Here is a 23926-nt window from a genome sequence, read left to right on the forward strand (position 1 = left end):
TTAGCACAGTTAAAAAAAATGTAATAAAAGCAGTTGAAATTCCTCACCAGAAATACCTGGACTATTACTTCAGAAAATTCAGGGTCCTTAAGTTCAAGAAAAGGGGTTTTTGTATTTAAGTAAATGCTATGGAGAATGTTTGGCCGCTTTTACATACATATGAACAGGATTTGTATTGAATAACTTATGCAAAAAACGATAACGTTTTCGGCAATTATACAAAATAAGCCAATAATGCAATTTAACCGATCATTTTTTGATGACTCAAATCAATATTTATCTAAACTGTTCTTTACACAGCCTCTAACTACATAAATATAGTAGCTTTAAGTGACATACGAACAGTTACACTGTCTGTTGCATAACAAAAACATTTGAAATGAGTTTTCGCACAAACGAAAACAAAAATTAAAAATTTAACAAATTTAATTGATGATGATTGCATTCGTCCCTGAAACGATGTGCCAAAGTCTGCACCAATCAAGCAGCGAAACTATTAGACAGCCAACTGACAGACCAATAATTCAGCCATAAACCAATTGCAACCAGTTAGAAGATTGACAAGTGGCGGCAGGTAGCAACAATACCGAACAGCGCAAGAGAATATATAAAATCTGTCTCGCTTATTGGAAATTAAATGCAACAAAACAAAAAATCACCGCCGTCAAGTGTTGATTTTTATTTAATTATATTTATTGGCAATTGTAAATATTTGCCAATAAAAAGCAGAAGCGTCAGTTAATTTGTAATTTAAAGACAACTGTGGAGAAACCAGTGCAAAGGAAAGTGAAAACAATGAATAAATGAAAAAGTGATTTTATAATTTTTTTTTAATCATATGAACATAAAAAAATTAAATAGTTTTGAAATTAGAATATTCCAAAACAAGTTAAAAAACTTCACAACTAAGCGCTAAAAAATTCAAATGAAAGGAAGCAAACTGTAAAATTTTAAGGAAAAATTTGCGAGGAAAGGTTTGAGTATGGAAAAGGAAAATACGTCGATAACTGAGAAGAAATTACTTGCGAAAATGTAAATGAAAAAGTGAATAAACTACTTTACAAGGAAGTAAAAATAAAAGGCGACGCAAGCATACAAAAAATGTAAAGTAAACGGTAGCGCTTTGGTATGCATGAAGTAAAAATTATATTGTACTTATTTAAAAAAAATTAACGGAGACGCTAAAAGAATCAAGATCGCAGCAATTTAAAATTATCTTATGTACATAAGTATACAATTTTCGGCGTCGTAAAATAAATACTCAAACAAATATTGCACGCTGTTAATTATATTATCGTACACACAAACAATGGCGATTCAACACCGGTGAATATTGCCGTTGGCAGCGACGCCAACGATAACAACGTGCACATCAACGTGTCTGCCAGCAGCGACTGCAGCAGCAATCTAATAAAAAACAAAGTCCATTTGCAGCAGAATCAACAGCAGAGATCAACAGGTAACCAAAATCGCTAACAGTTGCTGTTGTTAACATCGCGCTGTCCAATACGGCGCGTCGGCAAATACTATGCAGTGGCAGCGAAAGCAAGCAACTGAGCGCTGCTTGTTAATCACGATCATATACGTACGTTCGGCGAGAGAAAATTGTAACTAACTAAAAACCACCGGGATCGTGTATTCAACAATTGTTGTGCTTTTACGGCTGCGTCATCGGTCGCGTGTGCTGCGAAACGTGCAACAGAGCGTGAGTACAGAATACGTCGACTTCAAAGTTGCTGTGAGCGTAACGCCATCGCCACTTGGCGCACGTTGTGGAGTTTGACCCCCCACACGCAAACAGCTGGCTGTTAGCGTTGAACTTAAAGCGATGCGTTGCTGTTGCCGATCAGCTGCAGCGGCATATCAAGCCAAACAACACACGACAATAGTCAATCGGTGATATTGTTGTTTGTTTGCTTCATTCGTGTCTCAGCCGCGAAGCGTTGTAGACGACGCTAGAGAGTGAAAATTTTGTATATGTATGAAATCGTGCTGAATGTTGAATTGGTTGAATGAGTGAGTGCGGGAAGTGAGCGGAAATCGTGGTGCTAAAGGTGCAACAGTGCTTGGGAAAGAAAAATACAAAAAAGCGATTGGCTTGAAAAAATCATAACATAAAGTGGACTAAGCAAATAAGCAAAGCAGAATGAGCAAAGTGGCATGGAATGAATGAAAAAACAAAAAGAATGCGTCAGTGCGCTTTGCTTTGATATTCGATCGTTTGGTTGGTTGACTGGCTGCTAGTCGAAGTATTGAGTTGTGCAGCGATCGGCGGTTGCAGCTGTTGTGCGAGTTACGTGAAGCACGCGGTACATAGAAATAAATAAGAAATAATAAAAAAAACTAAACTAAAAGGAATAATATTACAATAAAAGAAAATATAAGTTAAAAATTAACATTCTTGTTGTTATTGTTATTGCTGTTTTTCGGTGTAATATTTGTGCCTTTTAAAATAAAAATTACCTTGATAAATAATATAAAAAAATATATGACCGCAAATGCACAGAAGTTGTTGAGGAAGTAATGCAAATCATCAAAGCGAAAGATAGCATAATTGTGGAGAGCTTCATTTTTTGATAAAATTAAATTAAAGAAACGCTTAAAAAATGTATGTATGTATGTGTGTAATCAAATAAATATGAAAAACTGTATAAAATATCTACGCATACGTAACTATGTTGCAAGATCGCTAATCAAAAAATAGATTTCATCAAATAAAACTTTTTGTAACGACTACGTAAATAGCTATTAAAAAATCTTCCAAAAATAACAAATAAAAATAATAAATAAATTGTGAGAAAAATCAAAAATTTTTTAGTTGATGTTTTCCTCACATCAAAAACCAGCGAATATAAAAAAATATAAAAAATTGTTGAAGGCAAATTTTAAATTGGTAAATAAAGTGAAAATATAGTTTTTTGAAAGCCAGCTGATATAAAAGTGTTCTACAACTGGAAATTTCGACTTGAAAATTGCAAAAAAAAAAAAATAATGCAAGTAAAATAGTATATAAATAAAAGAAATTATCATTAAAAATATATATAAATAAAAATAAGTAAAACTGCAGTATATATAAAATTAATAAATTAAAAAGTTAATCTGCGAGTGAGAAGTGGGTCTCCAGACATTTGACATTTAACAAAAAATAAACAAACAAAGACAGATAATGAGATTAAGTGTTTAAAAAAATCAAACATAAAAAATCAAGTCTGGGTCATGAAAGAAATTTGAAATCTGCAAAAACAAAACAAAACGCAAAGTAACGGCAGTCATTAAAAAAATAAAATAAAATGCACTTGTAAAAAAACTTCAAAGAGTTCTAACAAAGAAGCCAGGAAATAAATATATATTTAAAATTAAAACAGTTTTAAGCAGAAGCATCCAGTACTTCTAAGATATTAAAAAAGAAGTAAATGTTAATTAAAAAAAAAATATATTAATATTAAAATAAATATTAATACGAAAAAAATTAATATTAAAAAAAATTAATATAAAAAAAAATATTAATATTAAAAAAAAATTGAAACATTGAATTTCTTTCAATTAATGCGATTAGCCAACAAGTAGCCGAAATAAATGTGCTTTTTAATTTATATTTATTAAACAGTTTACTAAAAACCGCAACAACTTGTGATCGTTAAAAAAGAAGAAGCATTAAAATTCATAGTTTCATACAACAAAGCACAACATATATATTACATATATACATCCGTCAAAGTGTCGTCAAATGAGAATAAAATTGTAAAAATATAAAAATTAAAAGTTGCACAATTTTCCATTCTTTCTGCGGTTGCAAGCTCATCCGCAAACAAGTCAAAGCACTACTAGGCAATCGGCTCGCTTATCAATTTTTCTTCGCCTGCGCCTGCCTTGCACACCCATCAACTCCAATCCCATCTCTCCCACCTCGCATCTCGCTTCCTTTGTCGCTTTGCCACTGTCTTCTTGTCGTCATCGCCATTGTGTTGCAACAACAAACAATGTGTAGCCGGAAATGTTTTCGCGTACACACACTGGTCATACTCGGCATCATAATCACCATAGTGCTCGTCTGCATTGTCGGCATTACGCTTACAAACAGCATCAACATATCGAATATCATCAAATTGCGCGAGAAGGTCGCCAGCGATTCGGCGGCAGCGACCGGTGCGAATGCTGTGCAAACACGTGCCGCGCTCGTCGAACAACAATACTCGACATTGCAGCAACACCATTTGTCGCGTAGCGATTTGAATTATATTGCCGCAACGCATCCGAAGAATTTACAACGATTCGCCGCCGCTGGCAGCGGTAGTAGTGGCATTGGCGGCCGGAGCGGTGGTGGTGGTGATCCGGCTAATTCTGCGGCGCAAAATAAAATTGTCATCGAAATTGGTGTACGAAATTTTTCGAGCTCACCAGCTAATGCCAGCCTCACTGAAGTTAACTCTGCCAACTCATCGCTGGTGGATACTTTGATTACTAGGCTCATCGAGCCCATAACAAGCGCCATCGTTGATGGCAATGTTGATTCGATTTCGGTACCTGCCACCGCTACGCGCCATCAAGCGAATGCATCACTTTCGCATTTCGTTAATACGGAGAAGCCGCATTCACGCGCAAATCCAACAAAAACGGAAATCGATGCTGCTACGCTGGCAGCAACAACAGCAGCGACTACGGTTGCATTAGAGCCAAGGCAGTTTACCTCCCCGGCGACAACATTGCCATCATGGCAAGCTGCAGATATGTTGAGCATTGCCGACCACAATCCCGGGCAGATTGATTTTGCGAAGCGCGAACATGTCAAGCAGGTAAATGAAATACTTACTGGAATTGCGAAAGTGTGATATGTATGTATGTGTGTGTGTGAGGAAGCGGTATGTTTTTGTGTGTTTTTTTATCCAATAGAGCAGTGAGTTATTTGAGCGCATGGGGGCCTAAGTTTGGTGGGAATGAATGTGCCCACATACCGGTGGAGTTTGAAATTGAAATGAAATTTGAAAAGGTCGAGCCAAGGAGCACCAGAAGATTTGGTGGCTCCTAAAACACTCAGGCTAAAAAGCCCATTGTATTTAAAGCTCTGTGAAGGGGGTAGATAGTCCAGGAGCGAAGGAGAAAAGTATCAGAGAAAGAGATAAGAGAGAATAGAGACTGAGATAGATATAGTTAGTCCTATGAGAATTTTCCGGATTCTTTGGCAAATCTGTAAATATCCTCCAGTTTTAGAGAACGAATATTACTCATTCTCACGACATCGGAACCCAAAACTCGTAGCCGTGCTCTAACAAAGGCAGGACACTCACAGAGAAAGTGCTCAGTGCTATCCGCCTCCTCCAAGCATAACAGGCATACCGGGTCCTCGATGATTCCAATGGTGGTCATATGCTGACCCCATGGGTTGTGTCCTGTAATGATGCCGACCATCAACCGAATGTCTTTGCTTCTAAGTTTTAGTAAAAATTTTGACAGTTTTTGTGGCCCTAACATTGACATGCTTGTCTTAAGCGCTTAGCAGCTGAACTGATTTCATAATAGCTAGAAACTCCTTTTATCTAAAGGATGCTAGCGTAGACCTGTTGGGTAAGAATATCGGAATAGACCTTTAGAAACAGCGGGGATGAAAAAACGCAATTAACTACTAAACTTCTACTACGGGTTTACTTCGCACTTTAAAGCAGAAGGCAGAAGTTCTTGGGCACAAAAATTGCAGCTGATTTAAGGGGGGAAGCTGGTCTAGAATTTTGAAAAAATCGAAAAATTTTTTTTTGTCTTAAAAGGTGCTTTAGGGTCTTAGAAATAATATACCAAATGAGGGATGCCAGCAAAAATGTCTAAATGCCCAAATTTTTCATTTGACGGCAGTGCCTCGCAGGTATGCCCCGAACGCTATTTACAACTTTAAACGCGTTTTTCTCGAAATCACTTTTTTTAAACTGGCCGAAGACATAACTCGAACAAATCTTTACCGATTCTTACGAAATTTTGACAATACATTCGAAATACCTTTCTCCGGAGACGTACGTAGGATTTTTTATTTATATTACATAGTTTTTTTTTTAATCAACAATTTTATGTCGTTCTTTATAGTGAAAATTGTAACTTTTTGTTCAAACGTGCACCATTTCGCGAAAAAACAAAATATCGAAAAAATCCTACGTACGTCTCTTTCTGTTGTTATATAGAAACTAAAAAAATTTTATTTTTTGATCCAGGACAAAAATTAAGGAGTTTACGTCTTCGGCAATGGACCCACTAGAAAAAAAGGCGCCTTGGGAGAACTGCTGGACAGCGGCCATTTTGAAATTAATTCAGACGAAAAATTTTGTATTTGTACCATGAAAGCTATATTATTAAACCTATTTCACAGATTTTCGATTGATTCCTTTGTTGAGTCAAAATAAATTCATAAAATATGCCCATTTTTTGCGGTCTAGACCAGCTTCCCCCCTTAAGCAGCGGAATGGATATTCTATAACCGACTGCGTGCGGGGTACTTCGTGCAACAAAATTCTCTAATGTTTATCAACAACTTTATTGAAAATATTGCAAAGTTGAATAAGTTCTCAAGTAGTTGGGGGTGTGGTCAATGTCTTTAAGGTAAACAGGTAAAATCCTGCCCCATTCTGATTCACAAGCAGTTTTTTCAACTTTGGCTCGCTAGCTAACGAAATTAACATTGGGAATGCATTGAGTGGGTGGAAAAAGTTCGTAGTGTTTTACCGAATACTTTTGTTTAAACAAAAAACAATAATTATATCCACAAGTTAATCAATTAAAAATTCACCGTTGCTGCTTAAAACCTCTTCTTACCTCTCGATCAATTTGTTCATGCCGTTCCGCAAAAAATCGCCTGGCCTGCTATCAAAGAAGTTATTGGGGCAGTTTTTAAGGACCTCTTTGTTATTAAAGGTAACACCCTTTATGGGCTCCTTGACAGGGAGCGGAAAAGAGGGTAATCGGTCGGTGCAAGGTACGCAGAATATGCCGGATATTGAAGCACCTCCCACTCGAGCTCTTGAGTGTGGCTTTGATGACTTGTGCAATATGGGGCTGGCGTGGTCGTGAAGGAGTATGGTTTGATCATGCCTGGATCAGTCTTTTCAGTTGAATATCCTCATTCACGTGATGTAACTGGGCAATGTAGAACTCCTTGTTGATCGTGGAATTCTTTTCGAGCATTTTCCAGTGCACCATGCCCTCCCAGTGTCACCAAACACATATCATGAGTTTTTTGGATGTAGATCCGGCTTGACTCTCGACTTCGGTGTTTCTCCTGGAGCCACCCTCTTCTTTCATTGCTTCATACAGATGTATGTCATCTCCCATGCCGATTCGGCACAAAAAAGCGCTGTTTATTACCGCGTGTTGCTCGATGGGGGGCGAGATGCTGAGAAGCAATTTGGCGACTTACTTTGTGTTTTTCATTGATTTCATGAGGCACCCAGGCTCCCAATTTTTCGGTAAATCCCATTGAATGAAGACGATTGAGAATCGTTTTATGATCGCAGTTTATTTTTTCCGCCGATTCACGACTTTTTTGTGTTCCGTTCGCCTTCAAATGTGATTTGAGACGTTGTTCATCGAATTCAAAAGGCCTTCCGCTGCGGCACGTGTCGATGATGTCAAAGTCGCTATTTTTGAACTTTGCAAATCATTTCCGTGCGGTGGACTCGCCTATGACACCTTCACCACACACGTGGCAAATGTCCGGGGCTACTGCGGCAGCTTTTTGACCTCGATGATAAGCAGAAAAGCAAAGAAGAGCAGGTGACGAAAATGTTGATTTTTACCTCCTGGGTATTCCATTTCTAAGCCTCAAAACTAATAAAAAATTAAATAAATTAAATGAATACTTGCCAAACAGCAAAACAATCGTTGTAAAATAAAAGAAAATATAAAAACGCCGTGAACTTATTCCCCAACCCAACATCAAATACTGGGAAATGTTTTTCTTTAACAGCGGTCGCCTTTCGGCAGGCGAAGGGAAATCTCTAAATGTATTTCTGCCACGCAAAAGTTCTTTAAAGAAATCATCTGTGTCCGTAAAATGTATACAACTGCATATCTCCTTTTGAAAGGCATAATCGAGAGGCGTAGCAGAAATTAGAGGCAAAGTTCAAGAGAAGTCTGTGGTCGAATGTCACAAATTCTTTAAATAAATTTTTCAATTTCACACCATCTGCCTACTCCACTTTCTCTCTCAGACCAAATCAAAAATGGAAGGAGCTGTAAATCTGATAAAGCCATGTTCACACCTGGGAACTTTTGTTGCTTCAATTTCGTGCGTTCTCTTTTGGTGCTGTCCATGTCTTTCACATAGGCAAACTCCGTTGCTTGCAACTGCTTTAGTTTTTAGTCTACTGCCAGCAGCAAAATTGATAAAAATGCAAACACAAAGCGAGCTGCCCGAGCACGATCAACTCAGTGCCACTCTCTGTCCCTCGTTTCCTCCTCTTCCACATGTTACGAGTTGCTTCAACAAAAATTGCTCTCTGTGAACGGTCTCTAAACAAGCTAGAGAATGGACTGAATGCCCATTAATTCCTTAAGAATAAAAAAGAATAATTTTTATCGCTTTTTATTTCCCTTTACTCTCTATATTTCCCATGCAACCATATCTCAAATATAGTTATAGGAGTCCTTTAGAAAAAAAGGTATGAGGAGCTTAACCTCATTTTAGTGATAGTTTCATCGAGAGGTTGTTGTTCTCTGATCGTTTGAATTTAAACTGATTTCAACTTGAAAAGGTTTGTTTTTCTTTATACACGAAACATTTAAAATAAGTATTTGCATGAATCCTCCTAAGTGTAAACTTTCAAGTACTGTAATTGACTTAATTGACTATTTTATTAGGGGTTCGTACCTCTACGCTCGACAGCTCATCAATTATCCTAAGCTTCTCGTGTATTCGACTCAATTAACAACCGTCGTCTTTGAAGTTCTATTTTACTGGCTAATTTGCGCATTTGATCATCATATCATCTACACCTGGAGCTTCTAAAATTTTGTATTATATTTTATGTATTCTTGTTATGTCTATTTATATTTTATTACAAACAAACAACCAATATTAGCGTTTTTCATGAAGCTCGTAACTCATTAGATTTTATATTTCTTCTCTTTGTAGGTAAGCGAAAATATGTATAAATTGCAAAAAACAAAAAACAATAGTGAAAACCGTCTTTATCCCATCACTGCCTAATGGGTTTATAAAAGACATATAAACCAATGTTGGTGCAAAAGATCATATCTCGGAAATGGTAAGTGATATCGATTTAGTTTGCTTTCCTCACAATAGAAGAAAGATGAGTTAATTTACGTCTCTCTGCAGATAAAACGAAAACCCAATTACTTTTTCTTCTTTGTTGGGCTACAAAAACAGAGGGTGCCAAAAATTAAAAATTGCTTTTATACGGAATGCTTAAAATTCGATAGCATATTGTGAACGGCTCGTTCCTGTACCTTATTTAAGAAAATGGATTTCCGGTTGCCTAACCCCTTGAGATTCTGCAGCCAATTTTCTTGACTTAGGTATTGAAGGCCCTCGCCTCCTTTGAAATGCTGTTTTTTGGGTGTTTCTTTAAAAGCGTGTAAAACGGAAACGAAAAAAGATTTTGTTTTTGTATTTTATTTTTTGATCCATTGATAACGGCGTACGTTCAAAAAGTTGTCAGCCTTTATGATTCTTTGGCAATATTTAGAAAACTGCAAGAGAAAAAAAAATGATGTAGATTTTCTGATTCATTGACAGATTTTACATGAATTTAAGGATGTTGGATGAAAATAGGTGGATTTTTCTAAATTTTGTGCAAAGTTTAAAAGTTTGATTTAAATGGTTTTGGTTAAGGAAAAAAAAGTATATACAAAAATAAAAAAAAGTAACAAAAACATTTTTAACTTAAAACAAAACAATAACAACAACATTGTTAATATTAAAAGACTTAAATTAAAAAACATAAAAAATCATCATATACCCAGTTAAGCTCGAGTTCGATTTATACGGTTTGGGTTAAAGAATGAACAATATCTACAAAATTATAAAAAATAACAAAAAAAATTTAACTCAGACATTGTAAATATTAGAAAAAAAAACATTTTTTTTAATTAACAAAAAAGTTTACTTCTTAAAAAAAATTTAAAAATAGCCAAAAAAAAAAATTTAATCTAATTTAACTAACTCAAAAAACATCACAAATAGTAAAAAATAAAATAAAAGCAATATTAATGAAAATATAAGAAACAAATGAATTTTAATAAAACAAAATTAAAATAATTAATATTAATAAAAAAACTATTAAAAAAAAACTAAAACAAAAATAATAAAAAAAAATTGTAATTATTAAACAAAAAAATACAGTAAAAAATAATAAGAAATATTTAACTCAAAAACATTGAAATATTAAAAGCAAAACTTTTTAAATAACAAAAAATTTTTTTGTTACTTTAAAAAAATGTTTTTATAACTCATAAAAAAAAATTTTAGTTCAAAAAATATTAAAATATTCAAATCAAAACTTTTTAAATAACAAAAAATTTTAATTCATTAAGAAAATTTTTTTAAAGTAACCAAAAAAAATTTAATTCATAAAAAAAATTTTTAAAGTAACAATCCAAATTTTAATTCGTTACAAAAAACTTAAAAATAACCAAAAAATTTAATTAAAAAATTATTGCAAATATTAAAAAAGAGAAATAAAAAAGTAACAATATTAATAAAAACATTTTAAAAATAACAAAAACATTTTAAATATGTATAAAAAAATAAAAAATAACAATGTTAATGAAAATTAATTATTCATAAAAAAAGAAATTTATTAAAAAACATTGCAAATATTAAAAAAAAATTAACGATGTTAATGAAAATGAATGAATGAATAAAAGAAGAAAGAATTAACAATAATAAAAAACATTACAAAAAAAAAGTTAAAAAAAAAAGTTTTAAAAAAAAGTAAAAAAAAAAAATAAAAAAAAATATTGAAATAATAAAAGCAAAATTTTTAAATAACAAAAAATTTTAATTCATGAAGAAAATTTTTTTTTAAAGTAACAAAGAAAGTTTTATTCATAAAGCATTTTTTAGAGTACCTAATAAAAAAATTTAAATTCAGACTAAAAATTTAAAAGTAACAAAAAAAATTTAAAAATAACAAAAAATATAGAAAAAACTAAACATTAAAAATAACAATTCTAATAAAAACATTTAAGCAAAATGAATCACATTTTTTTGTTTGTAAAAAAAAATAAAAAATAACTATGTTAATGAAAATGAATAATTCATAAAAAAAATTTTAAATAACAAAAAAAAAAATGCATTAAAAAACATTGCAAATATTAAAAAAAAAGTTAACAGTGTTATTGAAAATGAATTGAAAAAATGAATATTAACAAAAAATGTGAAGGAATTAATATTAATAAAAAAAATTAAAACAAAATTTAAAATTTTGAATATTTAAAAAACAAAATTTTTTTAATAATATAACAAAAAAAAATTAGTTCAAAAAACATTGCAAATACTAAAAAAAATAACAGTTTTAATAAAAGCATATTAAAAAAAAGTGGTTAAGACAAAAATAAAAATTAAATTTTAAATAACAAAAAGCATTGCAAATATTAAAATAAAAAATAAAGAATAAGAAAAAATTTTAATTCATAAAAAAAACTTTACAAATAACAAAACAAATTTTAAGTCAAAAAACATTGCAAATATTAAAAAAATACTAAAACAAAGTAACAATTTTAATAAAAACATATTAAAAAAAGTAGTTAAGAAAAAAATAAAAATAAAATTTTAAATAACAAAAAGCATTGTAAATATTATATTAAAAAAAAAGAAATAAAAATAACAAAAAATTTTAATTAAAAAAACATTGCAAATATTAAAAAAATACAAATAAAAAACTAACAAATTCATAAGTTCAAAAAACGTGGTAAATAATGGGTTATCTATATTAATAAGAGGTGTTATTTTGATATTCAAAGAAAAACGCTATTTTTCAATATAAATGATCGGGTGTTTATTTCATTATAAAGAGAAAGGCATGCCGTTAATAGTGGAACATAACATCAGGCAAATGACCACCACGACCACGCTTACAGGACAATATCCTTTTGATGAAATTTTCCATAACCGAATTGCAAAGTGGCTGCCATATGTCCTCGATAGCCTCACGAATTCCATCTTTGAGGTCTTGAATCGACCCTGGGCTCTTGGCGTAGACCTTCTCTTTCACGTGGCCCCAAAGAAAAAAGTCACAAGGTGTTAAATCACAAGATCTCGGTGATCAATTGTGATCACCTCTTCGAGAGATAACACGATCCGGAAACTTTTTCCGTAAAAGATCAATGGTTTCGTTGCTTGTGTGGCACGTAGCGCCGTCTTGTTGAAAATAAGCGTTGTCCAGATCAATACCATCCACTTTCGGCCATAAAACATTGTTAATCATCTCTCGATAGCGATAGATACCACCTGTTATTCTAAAACCTTTTATTACAAAAAAATCATCAGGTCCTCAGTTATGCTCGCTACAGTATGTGCGAAAATATGTGTGTATACCATGCATAAAAGTGTTCGTGCTATCGCATGTCGTTGTTACAATTAGTACTTTAATATTTGTGTCTATGTAGTTGACTTGACGATTTACGAACTTTTGAAAATTGTTAATCGTTATTTTTATGACACTCCAGAACTTTTTTTATTGTAATCCCGCGCATGCACGAAATGACTGTGCTTTGATTTGTTGCTGTGATGTGACTGGCAGCTACCTAAAGCTTCATCAAGCAAAGCCGGAATGATGGATCTCATAAATAAGTGATATGCATGCACGTATGTGCGTTTGTGTGTGTGTGTGCATGCACACCTATTGCAAAAGTTTAAATTGTATGTTTGCTAACAGTGAGAACCTATTATTTACTTGGCTATATTACGTATTCGGCTATTATATTTAATTAGACCGAATGCAAATAGTGCTTGTAGTAAACTTTGAAGTGTTGTGCGCGCGAAATTTATTTATAAAACTAATAATTCGCATATCTAATTGGCAATTCTACAGTTTATATAGCCGTATAATGCAATTCAATAAGCCATAAAAGTCTATTTAACTTGCGGGGAGAGTGCCGGAGTCAAGCATTGAGTTAGTGTTACCTGAGCTGCTGGGTGAACTCGTTTAAGGGGGTATTCTGGTCTAGACGCTTTAACTTTAGGTAAAGGAGCACGGTCAAACACCCAAAAAGGGTATACGCGCCAATTATAAAGGGTGGTCAAATTTCAAGGGCCGATGTTGAATGTGAACCGCACCTAAACGTCAACGACACCATTGGACTTTTTTTTTTGAGGTTATTTGAAAGAAAATGTGTACGTCGGTAAGCCAGCAACAATTCAAGAGCTAAAGGCTGAGATAATTCGGCACATTAAAGGCATAGAACCTCAATTATGCCCCAGTGTCATCGAAAATTTAGACCATCGGATGGAGGTGTGGCCATATGGCCGTTTTGGCCGATATTTTATTCTATAATTAATTGAGCCATACCAATATTATCATAATAAAGAGAAAGGATAATAATTTCCTAAAAAAATTGTATTTTATTCAAAATCAGCACCGGCCCTTAAAATTTAACCACCATTTAGATAAGGAACTATTTGCATTTGGCGGTCTTTGGAGGTGTGCCGCAGAGGCCGCGGCGGCCATTTGGCCATATTTTGTTCCATAGGTAATTGAGCTATACCAATATTATCGTAATAAAGAGAAATTACAATAATTTCTTAAAAGAGTTGTATTTTATTCAAAATCAACACAGGCCCTTGAAACTTAACCACCCTATACATATATGAAGTTGCGACTATATATATATATACCCTGTACTAATGGATGGTCGGCTTAGTTTGTTGGGGGTTCTAGATCTGTGATTATTACTTCTAGGCCAGACCTGTCTAGTTATCTTACAGATTCTCTTAGAAATCGAGTAGTTTTAAAATAAGCTGGTTTTTAATGACTCCAAGATCTTAAATTTGGAAAAACAACTGAAAAGGTAATCAACTGAGCAATATTGAATAGTATTACTGGGTAGCAAAGTAAATATGTTCATGAAGTACTGACTTCCTACTACTTTAAGTATCAATTCTGCCCAGCGCTAATTTGCACGATTTTTTTTCTAGCGGTTGCCACAACAAGTACCTCCTTCGACAAGTAAGCCTCCGAGTATATTTCTGTCAAATATTTCCATAAAAATTCGAGTATAATGTAAATAAATTTAAATACAAAGAGAAAATTTTAAATTGCAAACTGAAATTCGTTTTATAAACCATGCGAGGTTAAAAGCATCCACAACAAATAACTTTCGCCACACCCGTAACAAAAGTGGAGCTCAATGGAGAAAAAGCTGCATGGATAAGTGGCTTTGAAGTGAAAATACAGTCGTGCATTTGTGCAACTCTGTAGTGCACATTTACCCAAATTCTACATAAATACAAACAGAGAAATAATTGCAATGCAAAACGTAAAAATGGAAAACGTAAAACAAAAATAAACTTGACATGCAAAACGTAGCGTAACAAAGAAAATTAACATAAGTAATAAAGAAGGAACTTTAGCGGCGGATAAGAAAGTTGCGAACAAAACAAACAAATACAGAATTTTGAGATAAAAAAACCTAACAACAGTCGTAACACGTAACATGTCGCGCTGCATTGAGTAAAAAAAAACTAAACAGAAAAAACGAAAACAGAAAAAATATGAATGGCAATAAAAACCAGTTGAGGGTAACAAACTAAAGGAGCGCACATTTCAACAGATGTAAAAACATAAAATGCTTCAGAATTTTAGCAGTAAAGCAGACATCTTGACAAAATTTTTTAAGCGCGAACAGAAATGGGTCCGACTTCGAATTTGCAGTTTTTCTTATTTTTAATTTTTTCGAATTTTTTTCTTTAAATTTTTTTTTTTGGCAAAAAATTTTTTTTTATATTTTTTAGTCAACTTATGTACAAACTTCTCCGGCTCTGAAAGTATTCGATGCGGTACCAGCTGATGGTAGCAGAGGAAGAGGAAGGCCTCATTTGCGTTGGAAAGATCAGATGGAGAAGGACTTGGCTTTACTTTGTGTGTCCAACTAGCGCCGGTTAGCACGAGAAAGATCCGACTGGCGCGCTTTGTTAAACTCGGCCAAAGTCGCGTAAATGGTTATCGCGCCAATTAAGAAGAAGCAGATGTACAACCTTTGTCGGTTTAACTTGATAAGCCAGTTCAGATGAAAAGTTTGGAACGGTGTGCAATATTTTGGATAGAAAGAAATATTTTTAGAAAAATGCAACTAATTTATGCAAGTGACACCCCCGCAACTCTAACTGCAAGTTTTTTTATATGGGAAACATTTTGATGCTGCACATTCACTAGGAGGTGTGCCAATGCCAGCGATTAGTAGAAAATGTTCATCACAGTGACGATGGCCTCCCAGAACGAACGGAGAGGCACAAATCCATTCACCTGCAGCGGTCAAATAGCATAAATATTCTTTTACATGAATGCAAGTTTTTGTTTTGTTCAAGAAAGGGTACATTTTACAAATAATAAAATAAAGCTATAGGACCGTTGAGTGCGACCGACATACAAGGTGAAGTCGAAACTAAACAAGACTCAGCTAAAATAGAAACGATAGGAGATTTGTTCCATTAACTTCGAGTTTGTTTATTCAAAATGGTCTCCTCTGGCCTCGATACACTGTTTCGAGCGATCTAAAAGCTTTTCGAAAGAGTGTTTCAGGTCATTAACCGGAATGTCCTTCAGGATGTCGGTACAAGCCTTTTGGATGGCCTTTACGGACGCAAAAGGTTTTCCTTTCATGGCCAAATGCAATGTTCCGAATAGGTAAAAGTCACAGGGAGCCATATCAGACGAATACGGTGAGTGATTGATGGTTAAAATGCGATTTCTAGTCAAAAAATCAGTCACAAGAGTGGATCGCTGAGCTGGTGCCTTATCATGCAATAAGCGCCAGCTTCCTCCTTCGCGGGCGAATTCGACGAACGCGATGCAACAAATGCTTCAAAAGATAGGAAATTGCATTGCCGGTTTGGCCCATTGGCACGAACTCCTTGTGGACAATTCCATTGGAATCGTAAAAACAAATGAGCATCGACTTGAGTTTTGACTTATCCAAACGCGGTTTTTTGGATGGTGGCTCGTCTTGGCCTTCCACTCGGCACTTTGACGCTGAGTTTTAGTTTCAGGTTCATGTTGGAAACACCATGTTTCATCCATCACTAGTTACAATGTTGTAAAGAAAGTTCGCGTCTTTTTTCGTCGATATTCAACTGCGATTCCATGAATGTCAGCGATGATTTCGGTTCATTTTAGATAAATTTATGAGCAATTTCGATGGACTTTTGATTTTGAGCGGACCGTATGTTCATTGTCATTTATGTCCTCACAACCATCTCTGAAAAGTGTAAACCACTCATGAACTCTGGCACGAGTTAGAGAATCATCACCATAAATTTTTCATCAATTCAAATGTTTCGGTAAACGCTTTACCGATTTTAAAACAAAATGTGATATTAGTTCTTTGTTCGAAACTCATTTTTGTACCGATGACACAAACATACTGACACTTTAGACTCAATAACTTCGCTTCCACTGAACCGAATGTCATCAAGCTTTCACTGAAGGTCAGCTAGGGATGTAACTCCCAACGCACTAACTCATTAAAAAGAAGATGGCGCTATGAAAAGCATTTACCTAAATGACGCCAGTCTTGTTTAGTTGGGACTTCGCCTTGTAGAAAAAAGTTGAGGTTTGAAAAAAAATTATTTTGGAAATTTCCTCTAAATACCTCAAATTTACCAAATCCAAAGATCTTTGTCATTGTGTAATAATTACTTATATTTTGGAGGCGTCAATGTGAAGGTTCTGCTCTCGTTCCTAAAAAAAAGCTAACGAAAATGTTGTTGCCGGTTACTTAACTTTATTTGAAAAAAAAAAAAAAAAAAAAAAAAAAAAAAAAAAAAAAAAAAAAAAATTGTTTTGAAAATTACATTTAAAAACCTCAACGGCTCTTAATTGTACAATATTAAATGCGGAACTTAAGTGATTGATTAAATTATTACACATTTTTTTTTTCATTTTATTTATTAGACACAACCAATGAAACTATACGGTTAAAACGCAATCATATCTTAGACTTGCCATTCCTCTAGTATGAATCTACTCAACCTATAAACTTTAAGGTAAAATTAAGGAAGTTAATCTTAAGTGATAATATTAACAAACAATGAATTTAAGCAATCTTGAAGTACTAATGAATTTTAATAATTTAAGAACGAACTGTACAAGTTAATATAATAAGCTGTTGTAATTTCTATGTAGATTTGCACAAAAGCAAAACTACCGCTGCCATTCTCTTATAAGATCTAATTTGCTGAATGTCTTATAGTAGATAGATTGCAAATAAAGTAAGTTATAAAAAAAAAAAAAAAAAAAAAAAAAATTTATTTTTTTTATATATTCTTTTTTAATTTTTTTTTAAACGCGTAGCAAATGCGTTACCGTTGCACATTTTGAAGAGTGCTTGTATTTGATTTTCAACCTAATTTGAATATTAAAGGCCTCATTTTAAATTTTATTTAATTTTTTTTTTGTGTGCTTGAATTTTAAGCCAAATTTTTAAAAACTGGCTTGAAATGTAAAATTCACATTTTGCTGATGTGAATAAAGTTTCGCATTTCCATCACTATATATTTACAAATCCAAAAATGATTGAAATTTATTATATTATGAATATGGCAGTGAGCTTCCCCACCTTGAACGAGGCCGCTTATATATCGATGTTTAAAAACAAAAACAAAAAAAAACTGCGCGCTGAGTTCAATTAAATTATTTTTCGCTAATTAAATTATTTATCTTTAATTAGCATTTAAATAAAGAATCGCGATCTTAGCGCGCGCTTATGACATTTTTATGGCAGCGAGTTTGTTTATTTTTTTATCTTGCGAATTTATACGCGCCTACAGCTGATTAATAGCTGGTAGCGGCAGTTAGATGAGAAAACAGCTGTAGTCATTTGATCAACACTAAGCAGCCACTTAATATTGATGTTTATAATTGGCAGTTTTTACTTCTAACTGAACACTGTCTCATTATTAGTGTCTATTTTTAAGTCTTTAAGTTTTCAAGTCTTGTTTTTTTTTACATTTTTTGGGCGTTTTGTGTTTACTTTTCACATTTTGTATTCTGTCGAAGTTAAAAATTGTTTTCATATTTTTTATTATTTTATTTCGCATTTTGTTTTTCCGTTTGTGTATTAATTGCTATGCGTGTTGTACTAATTTACACTGCCATATGAATGCTTATTAGCGTGATTTACATTCAAAATACCCGCTAAGAAATGAAAAGGCCTTTATTTTTCATTTATTCTCCTTCTTATGCCTAATTGACTACTTAACCACCTTAGCGATTACAGATAATCCACCTTAGGAATAGTGAAGAGTAGAGAGAGCATAGAGAGTGTGAACACTAACAGAAGAGTGGATGAGTTGCTTATTCGTTTCTTAAGTCTAATGATGGTCAAAGCCATGAGAGCAGCCTCATCGAAGTTTGATGCATGCTGATTCCCGTATAGCTTTTAATAATTGGTTGAGTCTGGCTGCTCATGAGGGGACTTTATAAGAGTGGTCTTGCTCTTTTTGTTTTATGCAAGCAGTGTTAGATTTCGACTCAGATTTTCATAAGCCAACTGAGAAGTGTAGATAAATGATGAAATGATAAGCATATGACCACCCTACAGTTAGATGAGTTAGGCGATGACGATCGCTGACTAAACCGCACTGGTAGGGCTTGGTAAACTGCTACAACAACAACAACATAAGGATATGGACTTGCTGTTCAAAAACGCATGTTTCTAAGGCGTCTTTGGTCCTACAGTTACTGCTAGTTTATTCAGTCAACTTCTATGAAATAATGCAACATTTGGACAATATTTTTCTAAATGTTCAATACAAACTGTTGGTAATTTAACGACTGACAGTGCAACTCCGGAGGTGTCAAAGTGATGTTTTAGAAGCTGCTTTAGAGCCGTGGACACGCAAACATTTCGGTCGTAGACCGTGGACGTTCCAACAGGTCTCGGCACTGTCTCATAAAGCTCGTGTGAACCAAGAATGGTTAAAAAATCATGTTCCATACTTCATTTCGCCCCCCAAAATGGCTTTCGAATTCGCCAGGCGCATATCCGATGGACTATTCGATGTGGTCCATTTTGGAGAGCAAGGTGAGGACTAAAAAATATGCCAGTATGGATGCGCTGAAAAAAGCGATTATACGAGAATGGGCCAAAACCTCAAGATCACATTCGTGCAGCATGCAACTCAATTTATGACCGTTTGAAGGCTATAGTCAAGGCAAAAGGTGGTCATATCGAGCTAAAGTGAATATATGTTAAAATTGTAATCATTTTTGAACAATTCTGTCGTTGAAATCAATAAAAACTAATTTCACAAAAAAAAGTTATGGTGTTTTAATAGGTAACACTTCATTTCGTTCACCCTGTAGAATAAATGAAGGTTGTGTGCGATACAAAAGATTTTCTGGAAAGAACGAGTCCTCAAGTCGTCCGGTAACATCTGCCGTTCATTGTGCGATTCGCTCCACTCGGCCGGCTTAGACGCCACGTTACAAAATCCGCTGTGTTCTCGAAAATAATTCGAATTTTCAAAAATCCGTTGAAGAGCATATTTTTGAAGGTTTAAACTTTGAATACTCCCTTAGAGTTCCAGTCTTTTTCTTTCGAATAGCTTTAAATTTACTCCAAATTTGTTTTTTTGGACACAAACTTTTAAGAATGTCTAATTTCATGCCTTGTTCTTGGTAGATTTTCATATATTAACAGATTTATAAATTTAAAAAGTATATTCTGGTTATATATATTTTCGCTTAACTTTATCGGACCGTGCTTTAGATAGTTTATCGATGGTATGTCATAAATTATCGGCCACAAACCAGATCGCGTCAGCATCCATAAGTGTTTTAGCTAGTAAAACCGTTCATTCTCGTTCTGCTGGCTATGAAATACTGGTTTATTTTATTTAATGTTTTGCTCATTTATGCTTTTTACAAAATTATGTATCTTTTTTACTTCCTAGATATTTACTTTACTCCATTTTTCCCCCCTTTTTTAATTGAACTGCATTTTTCGCACCGCTTTAAAAGGCCACACGTCAAAATTACCTGTCGCTGCTATGTTCGTACGCATATTTTATCATTTCAAATGCTTGTTGGTCTGTCATTCTAAGTGCCCACAGTACGAGTTCTAACTTTGCTTGTTGGTTGTTCGTGCCGTATGGCGGTGTATCGTGCTATTCGTTAACATACGTAGTATACATGTATGTGTGTATACAGCTACATGTGCTTGCATTAGACCGCCGCTAGATTATGCAAGCCTGCACAGAGAGAGAGAGAGAGAGAGAGAGAGGGGGGGAGAATTCTCTTGCGGTATTAAGCTTCCGTTTGGCTAGTGACGTTTGAAATGCTTGACTGCCAGCTGATTGGTTACTAAGTTCTTTGTGCAAACTTATTTCCCATCAGACAGATTGTTGAGAGTTGAGTCTATTTGTAAATTTGCATTCTTTTTTTTTAGTCTAGTTCTTAGCGTTTGTGCTTCTTAATTTGTGGCGCGAATGCACGCCAACTGATGCAGTAACTTGCCAAGTCGCGAAACTGAAATTACGGACAACTTCTATCGTGCTAACATTTCTTCTCACATATATTTTATTTATGTAATATTTTTCTGCTTTTGCTACTGGATTCCTCGTAACTTTTTCGCATTCTTGCATTCTTGCACTCTTACCGTTTTGTTTATTTATTTTTAATTTATAGTTGTTGCTCTGTTGTTTGTTAAAAAATGTTGGCACTCTAAGCGCATAAAACATGCAAACTCTTATAGCAAAAGCATGGAACCCAGAACTGTTTTTAAATTTGTTTGGTTGGTTATTTGCTTGTTCAGTTGTTTGGCGTTTGACTTTAGCTTACTTTAGTCACAGCTCACAAGCAAGCCGAGGGCAGTTAATACTCACACATGTGCTCAGCACTTCTGCCGCTTCCCCTTCGTTTCTTCCCAGCATAAATTTCCTGTTGCTTTGTTGCCGCGTGCTTGTAAGTCTGCTTAGATTTATTTCCTTTGGCAAACAAAAGTCTTGCTCGACTCTACTTGAGCAACTGCAGCAGCAGCAGCAGCAGTAGCAGAAATAGCATAGCTTAGCCGCTTTAGCGCTTTAGTGTGTGACTCCATAAGCCAGACTAATAAATTACTTGTGTGTACTTGCCACTTAAGCAGTCAAATACTCGCAGTTATGCAACGAAACAAGCTAGCAAGCTGACTGCTATGCTAAGTCGGGTGACGTTGATTTGCTGCTAGGCGGGGCCAAGCTGATACTAATTTCGTGGCTGCTTTTAGTAGATTCCCTCGTATGCCCTCAAGTTAATAATGGTTTGCAGTTCAGACGCTAGGTTGGCACTATTTAAGTTGGTTTATTTTTTTTGTTTTATACGAGCATTATTTGTAAGGCTTTTAACATGTCGGCTACCTGATTTGAAGATTTTGTTGCCTTTTAGCATTTTATTATTTACGCTCTTTTGTACCTCTTCTTGTAGTGAAAGCCAGCTATTTTAGTCTCGCTCAATGTGTACATCAACGGAAATGCTATATCGTATTTTAGTTGAGTTTTATTTTCTTCCTGCGGTTTTGTGGTTTTGTGTTGCGCCACAAAGGCTGAGTCGGTGGCATTTGCTTGCTCTCGTCCATGTGTGTGCTTCATTTTTATTGACGTGCACTTAATTGCCTGGCATTTTAAGATTTTAGCGCCTCTGAAGAGAATTTTATTTGCTACCTTGGGAATGGTTTAAGATTGGCTTGCCTCGTTCAGTTTTGGGAATTACGAGTGGAATGCGCTTGCCTTAACTGTTAGAATGGTTGTTTGTGTTGGTTTTGCTTTAGATAGAACATCCAAAGTCTGGATGGCTTTTATATTTCAACATAGATCAGTTTAAGGTCAGTTTATGTAGAGTGCACAAAATGGGGCGCAGTAAAGATGAATACCAGTGTGATGGAATACTTTGATGCTGTTTTTTGCCAATCACTTTCTTCATTATATAATTATAGCTCCAACCCATAGTTTTCGTTTTGTTTTTTTTTTTGGTTTGGAAGTTATTTAGAATGGTAGCAATTTTTATTCGACTCTTTTCATATACCCAGTCGGAGTTGTTACCCACTTTTTTTGTTTCTTATTTAATTAAAAGTTTTTTTTTCATTTAAAAATGGTGCGTTCTTCTACAAGAGTCAAATAAATCTAAGTTTCAAACATTGTGAAAATTAAAAAAAAAAAAACATTCATAATAAATTTACAAAAAATAATTCATAACCTTTAATCAGAATATTTGGAAAAATGTCGTGGATTCAGTTTTATAACCTACAAAATTTTGTCATTTGGTTTTTTTTTGTCGGTACAGACTCGCAAGTACAGCACTCAGACACAATTAAATCCATTGTACTGCACTCGAATTCCCTTTTTAATTTTCTTTAAATCTACTCGACCTCCGAGGAAATCTGAGTAGATCTTGTGATGCCAAGGTGGTCGCTTCTTAACAAATCAGTGTCAAAGACCTCAAGCCTGATTCGAGCGAAGGTGGGGCAGACGCACAGGAAGTGGTCCGCCGTCTCATCCTCCTCTCCATATACTGAGCAGAGTGTATACATGTGTTTGGCCTACAAAAGTGGCCCGTCCTCAGTCCAACCAGTTACCTATAGCCCCCTCTGCTTAGTGACAGGAGGAACTGCGACAGTCAGTCGAACATGACAGGTAACATCAGTGTTGTCCATCTGCAGGCTCTCTCAGCCTGCCAAATTCGCTTGTGGGTTGTAGTAACCCATTTGCTAACCGTGGCTTTGATGGCTGCAGAAGAGAGGGGCGGAACGGGCTCCGGGCGAAGAATATATATATTATTTTTTTTATAATTTTTTTTTTATAGTTTTTTTATAGTTTTTAATATTTTTTAAAAAAATTTTAAACATTTTTTTTTTATATTTTATTTTTAAGTTCTTCATATAAAAATTTTTTGTTTCGTTTTTAAAATTTGTTTAGTAATTTAAAAAAATTGTTTTTGTTTTAATTTTAAAAAATTGTTTTTTTTTATTTAAAAAAATATTTTTTTTTGTTTATTTTTATTAAAAAAAAATGTTTTTTTTTAATTTAAAAAAATTGTTTTTTTTTTTATTTAAATTTTATTTTTTTTTAATTTGTTTGTTTGTTAATGTGTGTTGACACTGCAACTAGTTACAAATAAACGAACGGGCAGTACATTCTTGGTCACATAAAGATAATTTTGTGAAAAGCTTTTCATAGTCCCTTCCTTAAGTTAACAGCCATCACACCAGATCATGTGGTTTAAGTCGCTCGAGTCGTCAAGATACAATAAAGTGAGTAAAGTTTAAAGTAGCTCAAAATTCGCGTAGATTTTCGAGAATTTATTTACGAGTACTGACGTTGTTTTCTTCCATATAAGAAGAAAAAATGTCGAGGATTCGTTTTTCTAAAAGTTCTGACTGGTTTGTAAGTTTTAAATGCACTTTTTAAGGGTCAACTTGATTTGAATTGATTTTAACATTGAGATTGAACTAACTCGGAATGCGTTCAATAATGCAGATCTAAAATGGATGAACTCTGTGGAAATGGGTAGGTCTCTATTTACTGGATACCAAGACACAATGAAATAGAAGGAAATGAGAGAACCGATGAGGTGGCTAAGGGAGGCGTATTGAGGACGTCAGAAATATACCCATTACTCTCCTTTTCTAAAACGGTACTGGATGAGAAACTAGCTCTGGCAGCGCAGTCGATATGGATGCACTCATCCTTGTACAAAAGTGTCAAAATTATGCTAAGAACTTGGAATACGAAAACTAA

The 23926-nt window shown here is 34.2% G+C and overlaps 1 protein-coding gene across 4 annotated transcripts in view; it reads left to right on the top strand.

The window, feature by feature from the left end:
• LOC128857927 (uncharacterized) overlaps positions 1-23926 on the top strand; it is a 173433-nt gene that overhangs the window by 78906 nt on the left and 70601 nt on the right. For 2 of the 4 annotated variants that reach the window (XM_054093774.1, XM_054093777.1), the window contains exons 2-3: positions 301-4793; positions 9110-10121. In XM_054093774.1, coding sequence (XP_053949749.1) covers positions 3981-4793; positions 9110-9184 — 888 coding nt within the window. In that variant the 5' untranslated portion in view covers positions 301-3980 and the 3' untranslated portion in view covers positions 9185-10121. Of the gene's footprint in view, positions 1-300; positions 4794-9109; positions 10122-23926 lie in introns of those variants that run through there. The other 2 variants (XM_054093778.1, XM_054093779.1) reach the window with 1 other exon arrangement.

This window comes from Anastrepha ludens, chromosome 3 (assembly GCF_028408465.1).
Source record: "Anastrepha ludens isolate Willacy chromosome 3, idAnaLude1.1, whole genome shotgun sequence".
Lineage (NCBI taxonomy): Eukaryota > Metazoa > Arthropoda > Insecta > Diptera > Tephritidae > Anastrepha > Anastrepha ludens.